At 41.7% G+C, this 12,233-nt stretch overlaps 1 protein-coding gene across 1 annotated transcript in view; it reads right to left on the bottom strand.

The window, feature by feature from the left end:
- Positions 1 to 11,823, bottom strand: part of USP32 (ubiquitin specific peptidase 32) — a 195,797-nt gene extending 183,974 nt beyond the window's left edge. Inside the window, exon 1 of the mRNA XM_018064149.1 lies at positions 11,605 to 11,823. Coding sequence (XP_017919638.1) covers positions 11,605 to 11,662 — 58 coding nt within the window. The 5' untranslated portion in view covers positions 11,663 to 11,823. The remainder of the gene's footprint in view (positions 1 to 11,604) is intronic.

Raw genomic sequence — 12,233 nt, 5'->3', positions numbered from 1 at the left:
AAGAGCTGGACAAGACTGAGCGACTTCACTTTCACTTTTCACTTTCATGCATTGGAGAAGGAAATGGCAACCCGCTCCAGTGTTCTTGCCTGGAGAGTCCCAGGGACGGCGGAGCCTGGTGGGCTGCCGTCTATGGGGTCGCACAGAGTCGGACACGACTGAAGCGACTTAGCAGCAGCAGCAGCAGTCCTTGCACAGAAGGTTGTGTTTCTGTTTTCCTTCATATTTTCTAAGAAGTGCTTCATGGATTCCGATAATTTTAGTTTAGAGCCAGTTTGTAACTCAATTTTAAATATTTATATCCCTGGAGCATTCAAATATTTGCATAAATGTCATGAAACAACCATAATTTATCCTGTAAAAACACAGTTTATCAGATTATTACTATTAGCTTTATTCTGTCAGCTTTCTTCATAATTCAAAAGGCACTAAGCTGGCCCATTCATTCTGTGAACATTTTAATAAAAGCCCTGCCAGGTACCTCTAGATCCCAGAGTTCTCATTCTCAAGCATTTCAGAACTTAACATAAAGTAGAGGTGACAACTAAACCAGCAGCTGTGACGCAGTGGAGTAGCTACTACAGTAAAAGGGCATTGCAGCAGGAGAGGAAGCAGGAGCAGCGTCAGGGAAGGCTTCTCCGAGGACTTGATGCCTGGGCTCAGTTCTGAGGGATGAGGACCTGATGAGGGAGCTGGTACAGGAAGAAAAATGCACATCAACTCATGCCAGCCTCTATGTCAGCTTCTAGAAATAAAAATAATACACACTGACCCTAATTTCAAGACACTAGTAATCTTCTCAAGAACTTACTTCATAGAGAAAAGGCTTAAAATTTGGCCTTAAAAATGAGTTTACACTCAACTTTTTAACAAATGAGTTCACTGTGCACAAAAAGGCAAATATTACATGATCCTATTTACATGAGACTCAAAAATAGGCAAAACTACTCTACAGTGACAGACGTCCAAACACTGCTTACCTCTGAGGGGTATTATCAACTGGGAGAGGGCAGGAAGGAGCCTAGTGGGGTGTGGGAAATGTTCTTTTTCTAGATTTTACATGATGGTTACTTGGGTACACATCGAAAATTTCATCAAGCTGTACAGTGAGACTTGAGCACTTAACTATATGTAAGTGATAAGAAAGTACTCTGCATTTTCAAAGGCAAAAAGTAGTCAGGCAAGGACCAAATCACAGAAACTACGAGTGCTTGTCATGCTAGACTGACTTTAAACCATAAGGTACAGGTACTTTCCATTGAAAGGCACTTGAGAATTTCAGAAAGACTATACTGGTGGAAAAATAAATAATGGATTATGGGTATGAGATTAATAGTCCAGGAGACAGATGAAGGTCTTTTCTAAGGCAACAACTTAAAAGGTGGAAAAGGAACAGAAGATAAGAAGGCAGCACCAAAGGGACACTGTGACTGATTAAATGTGAACAGAGGAAAGAAAGGAAAAGTCTCAACTGATGACTAGGTTTCTGGCCTGGGCCCATGGGTAAATCGCAGACATATGCATTACAAAAGCAGATTTGTAGAAAAAGAAGTTGCACTCTACTGAAATAAGAAATATGCTCCAATCAAAATGGAACATTTTTCTATGAGATGTTATTCACTGCCAAGTGTTCATTCAGATGATGTCTTATTTCTTTGTAATTTAAATACATTTGCTTGGTAATCACCCGTCAACTTCTATTTGAATCTCTAAGATGGTACCAGTGATATGACAAATAAAATGGATCCACCATTAGGTAATTCCTCCTTACTACACCTCCAAACTTATAAAGAATAGGCAATTTGTCCTTCCATAATCAGCTTTAAAGAGGTCGAGTCAACATCTGACAAAATGAATAACTTCTGATCTATAAAATTTCACACAGTGAAAGACTTCATTTATAGATGCTTACATAAACTAAAGAATCTCTAAACCAGATTTATTAATCGAACAACTGTTCTAAACCCATCACAGTTTCCCGCCACAGCTGCTCACCAATAGACTCCAAAACCAACTTTAAAGCAAGGCCAAAAATGACATAACATGCCTAATACAACTAACCACTTTTTATAAAGTAAAAGATACATTTAAATACATATATACTATAGATATGAAAACATGAGTTTTAGGTCTCTGGGCACACACACACATATACCCAAACCAAGCTTCCTCTAAAAATTCAATCTAGTTTTTAGAAAAGATTGCTTTGATATGCAATTCACTCATTCAACAAATATGTATTGAGGACTTCACTGGTAGTACAGTGGGTAAGAATCCGCCTGCCAATGCAGGGCACATGGGTTCAATTCCCCTCCGGGAAGATTCTACATGCCGCAGAGCAACTAAGCCCATGTGCCGGAACTACTGAAGCCTGTGCACCTAGAGCCTGTGCTCCCCAAGAGAAGCCACCACAGGAGAAGCTCGTGCACCACAATGAAGAGTAGCTCCTGCTCGTCACAACTAGCGAAAGCCCAGCACAGCCTCGAAGACCCACTGCAATCAAAAATATGTAAGTAATTCTTAAAAACAAAAAATCTACATTGAGTAGCTAATATATAACAGGCCCTGTGTAAGTGCTAGGGATACAGCAGTGAGTAAAACATACATGTCCCACCCTCGTGGAGTTTTATACCTTAGCAGTAGTGGTATGTTGTCATTTAGTCGCTAAGTCGTGTCTGATTCTGCAATTGCTTGGACTGTGGTCTGTCAGGCTCCCCTGTCCATGGGATCTCCCAGGCAGGAATACTAGAGTGAGTTGCCATTTTCTTCTTGAGGGGAATCTTCCTGACCCAGGGACTGAACTCACATCTCTTATGTCTCCTGTATTAGCAGGTGGGTTCTTTACCACTGAACCATATATGATCATGGAAACTCCATTCTAGGGCAATGTCTTCCTTCCACCCCAGCCTCTCTCTAACTGATGACTGCAATGAATCTTCCCTGAGCCTTAAATTAAGACCCACATGACTGGAGATTAAGTGTTAGGATTATTCAATAGGAACTTCAAGATAATTAGTTGATTAAAACATAGAAGGCCTCTCGGACACTAAAGACTAGAGAAATAATAATTTTAAGGAAAGCACCAGCTTAGGGCCTTCCCTGGCAGTCCAGTGGTTAAGACTCCAAGCCTTGACTGCAGGGGGGCACGGGTTCAGTCACTGGTTGAGAAACTAAGATGCCACATTCTGTGTGGTGTGGCCTCACCAAAATGGAAGGGTAAATCAAGAAAGAGGAAAGGAGGTATACAGACAACAGGATCCAACACAGGATAGCAGAGGAGATCTCCAGGACAGCAACGAGGCTAGAAGGGCAAGGGCAGAAGTACAGACTGGAGCAGGCCAGCAGGCTCCAGGACATGTTTTTTTCTAATATGGTGAACTGAGTGAACATCTGAGGTCTATTAACATATGGGATAGATTTAACATTTGGTGGCAACTCTGGGGGTTGAATTACAGTAAATAGAAACCTACACAAATAAAAGCAATTAATAAGGGAATATTTAAGAGGAAATAAAGTGTACAGGAAAAGGAAAGTAATCCTATTAATAGTATATTAAATAGCTTAGCTGAGGAGAGCACTTACAAAGGCCTAATATATAAACAGTTAACAACTATCTCTAAACAAAATTAAAATATACACACACTAAAAAGAGAAAATGGGAGGACAGGAGCACATATGTGTGTGTTGGGGACTGGTAGCAGTGTTTAAAAAATAAAAACCAAGTCCTCATCATATTATTTCAAGACATAAGGACCAAATTAATAAATTTAAAGTGTTCAAAGTATTAGCTGATGACTAGAGGAAAACTGGCTAAATGAAAGCTGGGAGAGAGAATAACAGTACTATTGTTTCCATAACAAGCCCTGTAAAATCATTTGATTTTAAATTATGTGCATATATCATTGTGATAAAGATTAAAACTAAAAGACTAAAAGAAAGAAAGGCATTACTGTGGAGTGTAAGAAAAATAATCCTAATTTTTTTTTAAAAGCTATTCATAAAATTTAGTTTAAAATCATTTGGATTATTTACAACGAGTAAGAACGCTCTATATGTGAATTTTATTCTCGGCTTCCAAAGTAACTCTGTACAACACTTGAAGCATATAAGTTTTCAACTCTAACTTCATATCCAGCAACAGAATGATATTTGTCATTATGGATGAAAAGTATATGAATATCAATGTATAAAAATAAATTGAAAATAAATAAATCTTTTCCCAAAAAATCACTTCATGAACAAAATTTCTAAATACTATGTATTACTAAAAGACACTCTTAAGCGTTCATAAACACAATACTGACTGCCATTCTAGTCTCTCAATGACTACTCAGGAATGTATGTTATTAGATTAAATACCTGAACTAAACACACAAAATTATGTATTAATTTTAAGGATTCCATGTTTTTAACTATGATTCAAAACCTTTAGCAATTTTTTTCAAAGTTGATGAAAGGAAAAGAAATTCTGGGATGGACATATTGCTCAGTATACTCATCCCTGTCAGCACTTCACTCTTTACCCTCCACAATCATTATGTGGTTCTCCAAATCTTCTCTCCATCATTTATATATTCACCCAATCATGCAATATTTGCTGAGCACAAAATACACCAGGTACTGAACTTATCTTGGTACTGGGAATGCAGCATCATGACTGACAATAAATGTAACAATCACAAGTTGTGAACTGTGCAGAACAGCACAGCACTGACAGAAGGCCACGTCATGTAAGATGATGCGAGAAGGCTGACCTGAGGCAATCAGAGCTGGGACTTCAGGCATGAAAAATGAGCCAGACATGGGAAAATTTGTAAACAGTTTTTCCAAGCTGAGAGGAAAGCAGGTTGACAGGAAAGGGATGACAGGATCCCGTCTGAATGTTACGATTACACTGGCTGCTATGTAAAACTAGGAAACCATGTGAACTGGCAAGAGATGATGGCCACTGAGTAGTGGCGGTGAAGGCGAGCAGACGTTAACAGACTGGACTAGACAACAAACTCGGCGGCAGACTCGAAATGGGGACCAGAGGGTCGGTCAGATGGTGAGAGAGGAAGTGAGGATGTCTATCAATTTTTGGCTTTAGGAACTATGTTGGAATAGTGGTGCCATTTACTGTCACATGGAAGACTAGGCAAGGCCTAGCTTGATACGAGTCCTTCTCACAATGCAATCTCTCTAGACTCTTACAAGGTATTAGGAAAAGGCAAGACACCACAGCAGACCTTAAAAGCTTTTTTCTGCAAGCGGTAAGATGTTAACACAATCTAACTTTATAGAAATGAAACAGAAGGAGAACTTCCTCTGTAACACCTCCCAGTTTTGCTCCTAATACTCCAACCACCATCAATTTTCCTGAACCTTGTTCACAAGATAGTGATAAACATGGGATTTCTCTAAAATAAGGAGAGCATTATATTAATATTAAATTCCTAATAAAAATGGGTGACAAGGGAAGGCCTTCATCTTTGAATAGCTGGATCTTCTAACAGAAGGCCTCTGACTATAATAGTAAATTTCATAAAGCTGGTTTTGTCAGGTTTTGGGGTCAGTAATCAACTATCTACCTCTGACCTCCAAGAGCACCTTCTTAGTAGAAGAAAGGAAAAAGGCTGAGTGGGTGGCCCAATTTAAACAAATATCATGAAGCCCAAAAGGTAAAAACAGAAGCATAAACAAGCCCTGAAAAGAGAAGCCACGCTTTCTGGAAACCGTATGGAAAGAATTGTCATCAACAAAGATCTACTGTATAGCACAGAGAACTCTACTCAATTTCCTGTAATAACCTAAATGGGACAGGAATCTGAAAAAGAATAGATATATGTCTACATGAATACGGAATCACTTTGCTGTTCACTGGAAACTAACACAACATTATAAGCCAACTATACTCCAATGTAATTTTTTTTAATGTAAGATATAATTTTAAAAAAGAACTGTCAGTCCCATCTTAGCCTTCTCAGTACCACTATCAAACCACCAACTTCTAATTCATAAATAAGTATCTCTCCACCTCTGCAGCTGGCTAACAATGGAGTTTAAACTCTCAGCATTAAACTCTAGTGCTCCAAAAACAGATTTTCTACAACCACAACAACAAAAATATTCACGTTCGTAACTCTTCCAGTGACCTATCATAAAATCAAGGGCCAAAAACCTTCCCTGTCTCCTGAGAAAACACCTGGTTATAGGCTGGTCACAATATTCCCAACTCGAAGGAACTTCCACATCTTTTTGGAAGGCAACACTGAATGCTGTCACTGTAAAGTCTCACTAACCGAGCACAAAGGCAAACAATGAACAAGAAAAAACAAACAACAGCTGTCCAGTTTGGTAAATGGGGAGGCCGTTAACAGTCAAGTGATGTCACCTCATTCTGCTCATCCCCCGCAAATCCAGGGTTCACTGGTGTATTTATCTCCTCTTTGTCACTGACACTCCATATGGAGTGTCAAACTGGAGATTATGAAGAACAGTATCTTTGTAAGCACTTAGGTAACTACATATAAGCAAACTAATCCAGTGGCTAAGACTCCATGCTCCCAATGCAGGGGTGCGACCCCATGGACTGTAGCCCACCAGACTCCTCTGTCCATGGGGATTCTACAGGCAAGAATATGAGAGTAGGTTGCCACGCCCTCCTCCAGGGGATCTTCCCAACCCAGGGATTGAACCCAGGTCTCCAACCTTGCAGGCAGATTCTTTAGCATCTGATCCACCAGTGAAGCCCCCGTATGCAGGCGGGTAGGTTCAGTCTCTGGTCAGGGATCTAGAGCCCACATATTGATCTAGAGTGCACACACTGCCAACTAAGACCTGGTACAGCCAAATAAATAAATTTTTTTTTTAAACTGCTCTGTTTTTCTCCTTTACATATAACAACAGTTGATGAGGCATACTTGCAAAACGCTAGACCTACCATTGCACACTAATGCTAGACAGTTCACTGGTAAATTTAGCAAATACTGAGAGGCAAAATTGGTGTCTTAATAAAAGAGAACAGTGCATCCCAGAAAGTACCAACTGTGAAATTCAATTTCCATTTATACAATGATATGTTACACTAAACCAGCTAACATCACATCAGGGTTAGTATAATACTAATGAAAATTTAATTTTAATACTATAAAACATGGAGGATAAAATCTTGGTTGAAGAGTCAATGTCTTAGAGCACATTAGGGTTGGTGGGTAAGAAAAATGAGAAGTTTTGCAATCTTCAACTATTACATGCTTAATTATTTCACTAGCAAACACAATGACCTTTAAGTGCTAAATTCTTTAACAAACAATTATTGAGCACATACTATGAAATGAGCATGGTGGCAGGGCACTTCCAGGTCACCAAATACTCCCACACACTTTGCACTCCCACAGCACGCCCTTCTATAGTACTGTAACACTTAATATATTGTGTGTTAATTATTTATAGTTCTGACGAGATGGATGAAACTGGAGCCGATTATACAGAGTGAAGTAAGCCAGAAAGAAAAACACCAATACAGTATACTAACACATATATATGGAATTTAGAAAGATGGCAATGACGACCCTGTATGCAAGACAGGAAAAAAGACACAGATGTGTATAACGGACTTTTGGACTCAGAGGGAGAGGGAGAGGGTGGGATGATTTGGGAGAATGGCATTCTAACATGTATACTATCCTGTAAGAATTGAATCGCCAGTCTATGTCTGATGCAGCATACAGCATGCTTGGGGCTGGTGCATGGGGATAACCCAGAGAGATGTTATGGGGAGGGAGGTGGGAGGGGGGTTCATGTTTGGGAACGCATGTAAGAATTAAAGATTTAAAATTTAAAAAAAAAAAAAAAAGAAGTTATTATGCCCATTATCAAATAAACCCAAAAAAAGAACCTTAAAATGGAATTCCTAATATTTTATTCCCACCTCGCATGGATAGTCCTACACACACTTTAAAGTATATACTATATATTTCAGTGGAGAGCATTGACCCAGGTTATAAGAGAGGGGGTACCAAGTCACCTCTGTTCCTTCAATGTCCTAAGTGGCCAATGCTCAGTAAAAATTTGCTGAATGTATGAGCAAAGACACACTTCAAAACGTGAATCCACAACAAAATTTTCTGACATCACCTAACTGCTTAGTCTAATATAACTGCCAAACTCTACTCAAAGAAAAGGATTGGAAGAAATTTACCCACTGTATTGTATTACCACAATTTAAAAGCTAAGGTGGCTCAGACGGTAAAGCGTCTACAATGCGGGAGCCCCGGGTTCGATCCCTGGGTGGGGAAGATCCCCTGGAGAAGGAAATGGCAATCCACTCCAGTACTATTGCCTGGAAAATCCCATGGACAGAGGAGCCTGGTAGGCTACAGTCCATGGGGTCGCAAATAGTCAGACACGACTGAGCAACTTCACTTAAGGACAATTTTAATTTAGACAATTCTTACTTAAAAAAAAAAAAAAAGCCTTATAATTCTGTTTCCAGAATGATGCAAGGAAAGGAGGAGCATGAAAAAGGAATTTAAAAACTGGAGAAGATATTCTGAGTTCTGAAATGCTCTAAACTGCAGCTCCTTCCATTTGGTTGCTTTTTTTTTTTTTTTAATGCTATGCTCCAAGCATTTAGAACACATTTTTAGGAATACACGGCCACAAACTTAAGATGAAATAAAGAACTGAAGTAAAGAGATGTAGAACTTATCTGCTAAAATTTTCACTATCCATAAAGTATGGTAAGTATATTATACTTTAGATAATATATGCAATTTAACTAGAGTCAAGCCTTCAAGGGAAAGCTTGTGTTCTATTTAAGAAAGATAGAGATACAAGCCAAAAATAAAAGCTACCACTAATACGTCTCCTTTGAAAAAAAAAAGGTTAAGGTATACTTTAAGGAAACTATTCATTTTTATTAAGCTGATATACAGTGTAGCTAAAATAGTATCCAAAAGCAATCTTCTAATTTCCAGAGCTTCTGAAATGTAAACAAGAAGTCACTAGACTGCCCTTTCACTCAGGTCCAGTAGGTGTTATCTGTCCTTAACATAACACTGCATTTCCAAGGCCCCATTCTGCAAGATAAACAGCCCGTAACTCCATATTTGAAGGTGGCAATACGTACTTGACTTTTTTTAATACCACCTAATTATGGTTAGGCATTATTTAGGGATCACTACTTTTAAGTAAAGCCAAGCAAGTAGGTATTGCAGTAGTCTGTCAAGATAGCTTTTTACTTGTACAGTGATTCATACAGCATACATTGTGTATTTGTCCTATCACCTCCCCATTCACCTGATACAATATAAGCAAGCAGCTAAGACTAACAGACATGTTTTAGAACCTATTTAGATTATTCACATGCCTCAAAAAAGTTCTCAAACTATTTTCTAGCTCTATCGAAAGCTTTATAAATTCCTTCTACAAGCTTACTAAAAAAATTTTATATCAAAGTCTGACATTTAACAAACAGTATTACATTCAAAAGAACTACCCACTTTATTTTTTATTTAAAAAGCTCACCTCTTCTCAATGTTATGTGGCAGCCTACATGGGAAGGGAGTTTGGGGGAGAATGGATATAGGCATACAAATGGCTGAGTCTTTTCACTGTTCACCTGAAGCTATCACAACACTGTTAATTGGCTATACCATAATACAAAATAGAAAGTTGTTTTTAAAAAAAGCTCCTGGTTTACACTTAGAAATGCTGTTTTATCAACAGCTTGCTTCTCTTTCTTGCCTTAATTTTCCTCTCCAGCAAAAATGATAAAACATAAATTCATTCAAACAAGTTGAAGATTTTAACAAATATTTCGCTACCTCTTCAAAGATGTTTTAAAACTCAACAAGCAGACTCCTAACAAATTGAACGAAGACCTTCAGTCAAATCAGTTTAAAATACACCAATTGTTAATTTCCTTTATATTTACAAAGGTAGAATCTTATTTTATATGTGGCTAGAGTTAGATTAAAATTTAATTTCAGAATTCCTTAATGTCAGCTAAATCACCCTCAAACTTAAACTAAACACCTCTAAACCTTGAAGCTGTAAATCAGTTTCACTGAAGTCCTCTTTCACTGCCATGTAAACCATTGCCTAATTGAGGCCAGACCTGTCAGGCTCAACAGCATCCCGGAAATGACTAGTCTACTAGAGCTGGAAACACATCAAGAATTTGGAATATTTCTCATATTGAAGCAAGGAAAAAAGTTCAAGCAAGATTACCCATAAGAACAATCAGTATACTGTTCCACAGGGTGAAAAAAGACCTAAAAGGCGTTTTTTTGTTATTCTGGTTATTTCACAAGAATATATCAAAATTCTGTATGTAATTTCAGGTGACGGCCCAATGAACTTACCCTTTCCTTCCAACATAGGAACAAGAGTTCGCTACTAAATTCTCATATTGAATGCCTGTCTTGTAATCCAGTTTTTTCTTCAGCTACTAATACCATCACCTGAAGCATGGCTGGTTTCTTGACTTAGAAACCTGTTAACAATAATGCCTAACACCTAAGCTACTTAATGGGTTTTTTTTTTTTTACTTTTTACCAAGAAATATAAGCGAAAGCGTGCGCGCGCGCGCGCGCGCGCACACACACACACTCTCTCTCTTTCTCTCTCTCTCTCAAATCCCAGTCATGAAAAATTAAGTCACATTCCGGCCATAAACTGAGCAATAGACACTTCCAGTTAGCGTGTGCTTTAGTGATCATGGACAGTGGTATCAGATTAAGTGGTAGGGGGGTTGGGGCTGTTAACAACATACTGTGCATCCGAGCCAAGAGCAGCAGGCTAGAACTGGCAGCAAGAAGGCCGGTCTCTAAAGGGAGCTATAACACAATATCAGAATGCTGGATTTCCGAATGCCATTTTATGGGGAAGGAGGGGAGGCGAACTGGGGATCAAGTGCAATGAAAGGTTCTGACCAATGTCTGAGGCGATGAAACCGAAGACAAGGTCTTGTGGCAACACCAGCTGTCCAGTCTCATCTCACCTCAGACACAACTCAATTTCAGGTCGTTCTCATCAAAGTCAGCCGCTCAAAGGGTGAGGGGGTGGCAGGCAGCGGACGGTGACAGCCCCCCAAGAGACCGGCAAAAAGCCTTTGGAAACGGCAGAGACGGCACACAACTGGAAGGGGCTTCTGCTAGCGAACAGAGAGCACTGCAGCCGCCTTCCCCCTGCCTTCCAGCCCGGGCTGTTAGGTACGAGGTTAGGATGTCGCTGGAGGGTCTATGAACGAATGACAGGAGAAAATGGCAGTAAAGGATAAGGGGGGCTGGAAAGGGCTGGTGCCACCCAAGGAAAAAGGGGAGGAGGACTTCCCTGGACACATCCAGAACAACGCCACCAGAGAGCACGGTCAGCGCCCTGCCAGCGCCTGACACCCCTCTCTCTGGGAAAGCTTTGCCCCCGTCCACACGATCCCAATCCCCAAACACTGCTCCCATCCGACCCTGCTCCCCCGCAAAAACACCCATCGTGGCCTCCTTTCCCTTCCGCCTCAGGCGCCCCACGCCCTCAAGCTCCCCTCCCCTTCCCGGTCACCCACCCTCCGGGCGGCCCGTCGCCGGCCTCCCCGGCAGCTCGCTCAGACCCCTCCCCCCTCACCTCTCCTCAGCGCCTCCTCGTAGCTGAGGAATCCGATCCGTGACTCCTTGGCGCCCATGCTCCCTTCATCCCCTCGGCCGGGGGTCGGAGCCCGCTCTCGCCCCCACCCCCCTCCCGCCTCCTCCTCGGCGTCCCTGGCTGACGGTGTCGGCGTCCCCCGGTCCCCACCTCCCCCAACACTAACAAGTGCGGCTTCTGCCCCGGCGGCTCCTCCCGGCCGCCGCCACCGCCTCCATGCCGAATCACGTGACCAGCTCCCACCCCGCCCCCTTCCCCTCCCTCTTACTCCGCCCTTCTCCTCTCTCCTCCCCTCCCCTCCCTTCCCTCCTCACGCCCTTTTCCCGCCCCCTCCCTCCCGCCTGCCCCGCCGAGGGTCACCTGACCCGAGGCCGGGGATTGTTCCGGGTAATGGCCGCCAGGGGCCACCCACTCCGCCCCGCCTCACGCTTGCCGCGCGCAGGGCGTGGGGGCGGGGCCAGACCCTGCGCGTAACGCATCATCGCCACCTTCCGGCCAATCCGAAGCCGCGAGGCCCGGGGGCCTCCGCCCGCCTGAGGGGTGGTGACTTCCGGGGCGCTTGAGGCCGTCCTCCCGCCCACGAGTTCTGGTAGTCGCTGGGCGGGGTCGTA

Source organism: Capra hircus, chromosome 19, assembly GCF_001704415.2.
Source record: "Capra hircus breed San Clemente chromosome 19, ASM170441v1, whole genome shotgun sequence".
Lineage (NCBI taxonomy): Eukaryota > Metazoa > Chordata > Mammalia > Artiodactyla > Bovidae > Capra > Capra hircus.
Note: the sequence above shows the minus strand (reverse complement) of the source record. Positions and strands in the feature narration are given on the sequence as shown.